Consider the following 8709-nt stretch of genomic DNA (forward strand, 5'->3'; position numbering starts at 1 on the left):
AACTGCTTTACATGTGTTCATTGGCACTCCAGAGACAGACCATGGCAGTTTCCACTGGGTCAGCTCTTCCCCAAACCTGCCCTCTTTCACCTTGCGTCTGTTTTTGAGCACAGTGAAAGTCTCAATTTCACTTGTCTTAAGTGCAGTGTACTTCTAGAAGTGAGCTGCTCTTGTATTGAGCTTGAGTCAGTGTTCACACAGTAGTGTGTGACTGCTCGTGGCATTTTGCATAGATATTTTCAGCCTAAGCCCAGTGCTTTTATCAAGCCTCACATTTTACCTGTACTGTCTCTGAGCAGTAGCTATGTCAACAACTGGGGACAAGATCTTGGATACAGCACTTTCCAAGGTAAAGGATTTTCCTTTATTTAAGAACTAATTGTATTTATGTTATATTGGCTGTTGCTTCTTTTGTGCTTTATGTTTTTCCATTTATGTGTAGATTGGAGAGAAGAGCCTCTTCACCAAGGAGTTGGAAAATGCGCTTGAAAGAAATGAGTAAGGACTTACTGTTTTGTCTTTCTCCTTAACATTTGGTACTCTTTGGAAATATTTGGCTTGCTGCATAGGTGATCTACTTTCCTTCAGTCCTGGTACGTCTCAGGCTAAAAAAAGTAATCCTTTGATAAGTCAAAAGGATTTTTTTCCCCTTTTTTTTCTCTCTACCCTGAGCTCAGGCCATGTATTTTGAAGTGGAGCTCTTGTGTCACTTAGTCTGCCCCAGTTAGGTTTTCTTCTGTTATTTGTGTATTACATGCTGTAATACACAGGGAGGATGTGATCTCATATGATTAATACTTATGAATACATTTTAAAAAAAATATTTTTCTTGCTGGTGGTAATGTATTGCAAAACAGATTTATTGTCATCCTGTAAATGTTAAAATTTATTAACTTATGCAAGCTAAATGTGCAGGAGAATTTGACATGGGCAGATTGTGCTATGTTCTGTGCAACTTGTCTCTACAAAAAACCTTGCTTCTGATGCCTGAGCAGAGAGAGATTAGTGCTGGTTTCATGGGTTTGAGGTTCTAGGGGAGTTTTGTTGTTATTTAATCTCTCTTTCTTTTCAATGTTCTGAGGAGGGTTTCATTGGTGCCTTAGTTAAAGTATGTTTAAAAACAAAGGTATTCTTCTGCATCTCTGCCACATAGTTACATCATACTGCATTTTCAGTGAAGTTGGTGAAAAGCTATTGGAGACTCAAGTGTTTACAATTATGCTCGGTTCCTGTGTGACAAAACAGGTAGCCTGTAGTTTGGCTTGTGGTTACTTAAAGTTTGACACATGATGCCAACCCACATACTGATGCATTTTGGTACAGCGTGTCTCTGTGTGAACATCTCCAGCATCTTTCCTCATTCAGTCTGATTGTTTAAGTGTCTTTTGTCACTGGCTAAGGGGAAAAGAGAGACAGAGAAAGGTGAAGTAGCCTTTTAGGAGTAACACAAAAACTGTATAGTAATCCTGGCTATGGAATCCTGAAATTCTTCTCCCTTCTCCAAATTAATTCCCAGAGTAGGTTCAAAGTTTTCTGTAGGTGACCTGAAGGCCTCTGGTAGATCCCCACATGAGCTCCACCATCTGTTCTCTGATTACTGTCCTCTAATTTTTAGGGTTGATCTTGTGGTTCACTCCCTGAAGGACCTGCCAACTTCTCTTCCTCCTGGCTTTACGATTGGCGCTGTCTGCAAGTAAGTGTGGACATGAGACTTGATTCTCTTGAGAGTCTTGCATTTTATAGTGTTGGTAAAGGAGAGCAAAGGCAGTGTAGGTCCTGTGATTGGTCTCCAAAACAGTGGAAGCTCTAGTGGAACTCTAGGACTGCCCTAGTGTTCCACAGCTGGCAGGTGTGCTGAAAATTCTTGCTTGTACAGTGATGATGAAGTATTTTGGAGCCAGAGGTAGTTCTTCCAGGAAATGATAGCAGAACTGTTGACCTTACCAGCCTTCCCTTAAATGATGTGTCAGGCATTCTGCACTTGCATTATTTTGCAGAAGGGAAAACCCACTTGATGCTGTTGTCTTTCATCCCAAAAACTGCGGAAAAACACTGAGCCTCCTTCCTGAAAAGAGGTGAGTGGGAGAAGAAGGGGAAGACAGGTGTAAAAATAGAAGGGGTCAGTTGGTTGATATTTTCCATTGGCAAGTCAGTCAGCTCATTGCTTTATCCTGTAGTGGTTTTTGTGAGCATTCCACAGACATTAACTTGGACCCACTTGCTAAAAAAAGTAACACTGTCTCACAGGAGTGAGGTTCATCTCTCAGGCCACCCTTGAGTGGCAATGCTTTCTCAAGTTAGAACCTTTCTTGCCATGATCTCTCGAATGAATTCCTGCTCCTTGGTGTTCCGCTTACTGCTAGGGAATGCATACAAGACAGATGGGGTGTCTGGTGCAGAATTTTGGCTTTCATGGACCTGAACTGTGTTTCAGTTCTCACTCAGCCTCTTCTGATTTCTTCTTTGTTTTTGGCATCACTTTCTTGTGGTTTCTCCATTTTTAGTGACCTGTCTTTCAGTAGAGATTATTGGAATCCTTTGTCTGAGACAGATGAGTGAAATTACTCAGATTAAGGTAGCTATTAGAAAGATACTTTTTTATATATTAAAGTGAAAGAAATAAACTAGCCATGACACAAAGCTTCTGTTTCTGTGCATTTGGGTAGCAGGAAAATCACATATGGTTTAGGTTTCAGGTTACCAAAGGGAAGAAGCAGAAGGGCACATACTGATTTCTTCAGTCTCATGACCAGAGACAGGACTCAAGGAAACTGCATGAAGCTGAATTAGGGGAGGTTTAGGTTGGATATTGAGAAAAGGTTCATCACCCAGAGAATGGTTCAGCACTAGAACAGGTTCCTCAGGGAAGTGGTCACGGCGCCAAGCCTGACAGAGTTCACGGAGTATTTGGACAACCCTCTCGGGCACGTGGTGGGATTCTCGGGGTGTGCTGCACAGGGCTAGGAGTTGGAACTCAGTGATCCTGATGGGTTCCTTCCAAATCAGCATATAATATGATTCTATAAAAAGAAGTGAACAGCATGTATCTCGAGAAAGGAAATGCCCAGACTTGCAGTTTTCTGTGGTTTCCAGTTACATACTCAAAAGGTCCTCCGCTTAATGCATTTCTCTCTTTGATGAAGTTCCTCTGTTTTAGTCGCTTCATCACTTAGTTGTCTGGCTTTGTCGGGTTCATTTTGGGGCAGTGGAGTCTTTTTTTCTGTGAAAAATATTGTCTTTCAATGAGGTTTCATCAGTCCTTGACAGTGGCTAGGGACTGCTCATCAGAAGCATATCCTGTAAATTGGCTCCTTGGGAGTTGCTTCAGACATGCTTTGTGCTAAACTTCACAGAGTGGTTTTCTTTCTTCAAAGGAGATACAAATCATTGACTGGTTTTCTGATCTTAATTTCAACTGAAAAAAAAAAATAAAGTTACCATTTGTTTCCTTGAATCTTCTGTCATATATGTGGCTGGAGGTAACTGTTAGGAGTGTTCTGGATTTCAGTGATTATATTTTTCCCTGCAGTGTGATTGGAACCAGTTCACTTCGGAGAGCAGCTCAGCTCAAGAAGAAGTTCCCTCATTTAGAATTCAGGGATATTGTATCCTTTCCTGGAAAGCCATGGGAGCTGGGTAAAGCTGCAAACAGGAAAGTACAACTTCGTGTAAAATCTAGATTCGAGGCTGATTTGTGCCACTTGACTTCAAAGAACAAACTCCTTCCTCAAAGGCTGTTCTCCACTACCCTGTTCTGAGGGGGAGGTAGCACTGTAGCCATTCTGTCCTCTGCTTCTCATGAGGCTGTGAAGAAGCAGCCAGCCTTGATCTAGCTGAGGGTTCAGCATACAGATGAATTGTATGTTTTGCGGTGTTTGAAAAACTGCATGATGGTGCCTCCCATGTGTTTCTCATGGGCATGTGACCAAATGTTGCTGGGTTTCCAGTAACTCTGGATGCTGTTTAGACCACTAATTCCTTTAAGGGTGGCTGACCTACTGAGAAAAGGCATTGTTACTTCAGTCCTAGGAGCAGAGTTCTTTGCAGTGCAGAAGGAGTTGGGCGCTAATAGTGTGCTTCAGTGGTGTACGTATCTTTGTAGACTCAGCGCTTGAATTAATATTCCATAATACTTGGCAAAATTCTCTTTTAAGAAACAATTGTGCATATTTAACACTTTCAGGATGGTACTGACATTCTCATTTGGACACTGTTAGATTCTCTACAGTCTGTAAAGACTCAACTGGTTGTAGGACTGTTTTCTGGCTGTTTCTATGCTTGCTTAATCACTTCTACAGAGAGGAAACTTAAATACCCGTTTAAAGAAGCTAGATGAGAAGGAAGACTTCAGTGCTATTATCCTGGCTGCTGCTGGGCTGAAGAGAATGGGCTGGGAAAATCGCATTGGCCAGGTGAGGTGCAGCAAAGCAGAAAATACCATTCTCTGATGAAATAGCAACTGTTTGCCTTTCAGACCTTGTGGTTGTCCTATCCAAGATAGGCATGTGATTAATAGGCATGCAATCTCCTGACTCCATTGCCATGTTAGCTTTGATTTGAGGCACTTCTGGAAGGAGTGGTTGGGTTTTTTGGTTGGTTGTTTGTTTTTTTTTTTTCATGCAGAAATTTTTCATGTTCAGCTTTGCATGGTTCAGTGACAGTTTGTAATCTGGTTGTCTCATAGCACTTCACAGCACTTGTGTCTAGCAATGCAGCAGTGTGCAAGGCTGAGATTTTAGTGATTAGCCAATTCACAAAGTGTTCCACTTCAGTTGATGGAAAGTGTGTTATCTCACTTTTGTGGTGGAAACACTGAGGCATGGGAAGGGAGAGGTGATATTTCTTTGATCTGACATGAAATCAGTTCATATTAGAGACAGGAGTCTGGCTATCTGGCTCTTGTTTTCTATATTGGGAATAGTGCAACTTGAATTAACTCTTGATTTTACTTTCTTCCAGCTCCTAGGCCCTGAAGATTGTCTGTATGCTGTTGGACAGGTACTTTACAACTTTTGTTTCTTAAAGGGCACTGAAAGCCAGCAGCAATATGATATGAGTACTTAACTGTGATGAAGACTTCTCATGTCTTGGTTATCAGAAAAGTACTTTGATCTGTTTTCTTGGCTGTTAAACTGTTTGAGGCACAACTTGATAGGAGACTGGAAGTCTGCTCTTATACCCAGTGTGTTAGGGGCTGGTTCCTATCAGTAATAGAAAAAACAGTAAATGGGAAAGGTAAATCCATGCACAGCTACAGCGGGGCAACATGGCAGATATGGGGCAGGTTCTGGCAGGGTCAGTATGATGCTGCACCAGGATAACTGTGCAAAGTCACTGCAATGTCTTTGGTCTGTGATGCTCCCTCCTTTGTGCATGGTGTCCTGACTCCTGTAGGGTGGAGCTGAAACACCTGCCTTGGAGCACATTCTTAGTGCTCCTGTTTTTGGGTGGGTGGACTGTTCTAGTCCATGCTGGCTGCATGGCTGAGCTTATGCAGCTAGTATCAAACTTGCTAAACTACAGCTGGTGATGTGTTAGTGATTGCAAGTGACAAATCTGCACATTCAGTCTGAAAAGGGGATTTTGATTATGCATCTGTCAAGTACCTGCAGAGTTGTAGAATGGTTTGAGGTGGCAGCACGATCTTTTAACACTTGCCTGAATAAGTCCTGATCCTCTGTTTATAGCAGCTACTATAGGATGACCCTGCACCTAGCAGAGTGTATCATAATTAATTTCTGTGAACATTCTTTTTCCCTTAGTGAAAAGGGTCTGAGCCTCTGAGTTCTGTTTCATGATCAATGCTGATGTATGTAGTTGAAGAATTATATTTTGTTGTGTGTTTTTTCTTCTAGGGTGCCTTAGCAGTGGAAGTTCGTGCCAAAGACCAAGAGATACTGAATATGGTATCTGCCCTACATGATGCAGACACTGTGTTGTGCTGCATTGCTGAGAGAGCCTTTATGAAGCATTTGGTAGGTCTGGCACCCTTCCTCTGCCTGCAGCAGTAAATACTGATCTGCTAGTTGACTTGATGCCATAATATGGGAAATCTGTTACACTTCTCTAAAACTGCAGAGTACTTATGAATGGAAAAGGGCCAGAAGAGTGATGGGCAGGGTTGTGTGCAGCCTAAACTTTTCAGAGGCCTCTGCTTTGAATGTTTTGGGTAGGAGCCTCAGTGTCAGCTGCTTTGTGTTTTAGGAGGGTGGATGTAGCGTCCCTGTTGCTGTCAACACCCTGCTGAAGGATGGCCAGGTGAGGAGTACATTGTATTTTTCATTGATTATTTCTGAAAAGCTATTCCAAGTGTGTGCATGTTTCCATATCTTTTCCTGAAGCTAATTTCAGCAGGTACATACCTATTATATATACTGTTATACTGTATAGCCAGTTAGGGCAGACAGTCTCCTGACTTGACCCTTCTGTGTTTGTGTCCAAAGCAGGAGTACAACAATGGGTCTGGCTACTGAAGCCATCTTTCAGAAAATTCCCTTACAATATATACCAGATTCCCCCCTCCACCCCTGCTGCTTATTTCCTGCTGTCCTGAGGTCTGAAAGTATTGCTTTTGACCCTACCAAACCTGTTTTTATACAGTGGAGTATGATTAAGGAGGTGGGAAACTAGAAAAAAACTTCAGCCTTTTCCTTGAGAAGTCAAATCTTCCCTAACAGGGTTTACCTTTCTTTATACTTGTATTGTACTGCTATTCATGCTGATCCCACTGCATGACAAAGCCCTTCCCGACGATGGTTTTTTTAAAGAGGGGATAGTTGGCTGCCTGTTTGTTTGTTAATGTGGTAATAATCCATTCTATATATTTTTCCAAGTTGTATTTGACAGGAGCAGTCTACAGCTTGGATGGATCTGATAGCCTGAAGGAGACCATGCAGACTGGTGTTAGTTATCCCCATCAGGTACGTGAATCATGTGGCTTCAAAATTCAAACCTGAAGCTAAATGACAAAAACTGGGCCTTTAGAAGTAGACTATATTTGGTCTGGTTTCTTGTAACCTGTAACAGCACACTGTTCTTGAGGCTCTTCAGACTAGGTTTTACCCTGTTTCATGGGTGTCTTAATTCCTTGCCCACTGTTTTCCTGCTGCCTTACTTTGAGGTGTTTGTATTTGCAGAATGAAGATGGACCGAATGACGACGTGCAGCATGTTGGCATCACAGCCAAGAACGTTTCTGTTCAGGCCCAGAAAGCTGCAGAGAACCTGGGTGTTGAACTAGCTAGTTTACTTCTGAGCAAGGGAGCAAAGCATATCCTTAGCGTGGCAAGGCAGCTCAATGATGCCCGCTGAACCTGGGGTGTGGCCAACAGGAGTGCTACAACTCTATGCAGCTACATCATGATCCTCTGGAGGGATTTATTTCAACATTCACGCCAGTCTTACCTGATGTTTGGGTGCAAAAAACCTGAAATATGAAGTGAACTTGAGTAGTTTCTGCTCTTCAGAGTTTTCACCCCTCTCCACATTTCTCTAAATTGTTAAGCATCTCCATGAAGTATTGTCAACAACTTTTGTAGCTAGAGAGCTAAAAGAAAAAATTAAAAATAAAATAAAAGCCTTTAAGTGTTCAGTTCCATTTAGGAGCAAAGTGACCATTGGGTTATAATTGAATACACAACTGTGCGGGTACTAAAATGCTGTACTGTGCTGAGTGCTTTTGGGAGGCATTATTTGGGCCTTTTCACTCACTGGATCACTGAAGGCTCCTGTTAGGTTCCTGATACCATATTCCTTATAGTAAAGCAGCAGAGATCCTACATTCACCCTTGGCCTTAGTGAAGGGAAATTGAGTAATCAGGTAGATGCACCTGATACACTAGCCAATTGGCTAGTATTAGATTGATACTATATATATATATATATGTATATATTAGCTATACTAGCTGGATTGGCTAGTATTAAATGAGGGGGCGGACAGCCATTTTGATTTCCCTTGTATGTTTGTCCACAAGTCATGAGAGCCAGTTAGCTAGACTTGCCAATGAAAGGGGAGCTGAAGCAGAACCCCAAATTCCAGATACTGTGGCTTCCTGCACTTGCTACTAAGTCAGCATCTGAGCAGGGTTTGATTGTTACAGTGCCTTGCAGAAACAGTATAACGGCACCGTGTTGGGGTGCTGTTTCGTAAATAAAGAAGTTTTATAGTTTTATTTTCTAGGCAACGTCCACTGAATGTACCAGAGGTAGGTAAGAGTTAAAATAACGGGTCCTTACGGAGCAGCTTTCACGCTCAGTTTTTGACTGGTCCCGGGCCGCTTCTCTCCCCCCCGCCCCGCAGCCACGGCCGGCCACGCCTCTCGTCCCCTTCCCTCCTCCGCGGATCGCAGCTCTCCCGGTGAGCAATGGGGTGGCCCTGAAAAGGGCCTTTGAGTTGGGCCGGCCGGCCTAGTACTCCTGCGACTGCTGCCCACTGCCCCTCTTGCTGGTCTTCTTGGGCAGCAGAACGGCCTGAATGTTGGGCAGGACGCCGCCCTGCGCGATGGTAACGCCGCCCAACAGCTTGTTGAGCTCCTCGTCGTTGCGCACTGCTAGCTGCAGGTGACGGGGGATGATGCGCGTCTTCTTGTTGTCGCGTGCCGCGTTGCCCGCGAGCTCCAGGATCTCAGCGGTCAGGTACTCGAGCACGGCCGCCAGATAGACGGGCGCACCAGCTCCCACCCGCTCCGCGTAGTGCCCGCGCCGCAGCAGT

General features: G+C 43.4%; 2 protein-coding genes across 2 annotated transcripts in view; one reads left to right on the forward strand and one right to left on the reverse strand.

Annotated features, from left to right (window-relative positions):
* The window catches only part of HMBS (hydroxymethylbilane synthase), an 8135-nt gene extending 539 nt beyond the window's left edge, over nucleotides 1–7596 (forward strand). Inside the window, exons 2-12 of the mRNA XM_005427541.2 lie at nucleotides 300–349; nucleotides 443–498; nucleotides 1616–1693; nucleotides 1998–2075; nucleotides 3530–3605; nucleotides 4299–4412; nucleotides 4960–4998; nucleotides 5856–5975; nucleotides 6205–6258; nucleotides 6834–6920; nucleotides 7137–7596. Coding sequence (XP_005427598.2) covers nucleotides 300–349; nucleotides 443–498; nucleotides 1616–1693; nucleotides 1998–2075; nucleotides 3530–3605; nucleotides 4299–4412; nucleotides 4960–4998; nucleotides 5856–5975; nucleotides 6205–6258; nucleotides 6834–6920; nucleotides 7137–7310 — 926 coding nt within the window. The 3' untranslated portion in view covers nucleotides 7311–7596. The remainder of the gene's footprint in view (nucleotides 1–299; nucleotides 350–442; nucleotides 499–1615; nucleotides 1694–1997; nucleotides 2076–3529; nucleotides 3606–4298; nucleotides 4413–4959; nucleotides 4999–5855; nucleotides 5976–6204; nucleotides 6259–6833; nucleotides 6921–7136) is intronic.
* A 404-nt stretch (nucleotides 7597–8000) lies between these two features.
* On the reverse strand, nucleotides 8001–8708 carry LOC102037794 (histone H2AX; the record flags this gene model as incomplete). Its single annotated transcript, XM_005427581.2, has 1 exon — nucleotides 8001–8708. A coding segment is annotated over one exon (303 nt), but the record flags the coding sequence as incomplete, so codon positions are not given.
* Between the last annotated feature and the right edge of the window lies 1 nt (nucleotide 8709).

Source organism: Geospiza fortis, unplaced genomic scaffold, assembly GCF_000277835.1.
Source record: "Geospiza fortis unplaced genomic scaffold, GeoFor_1.0 scaffold183, whole genome shotgun sequence".
NCBI lineage: Eukaryota > Metazoa > Chordata > Aves > Passeriformes > Thraupidae > Geospiza > Geospiza fortis.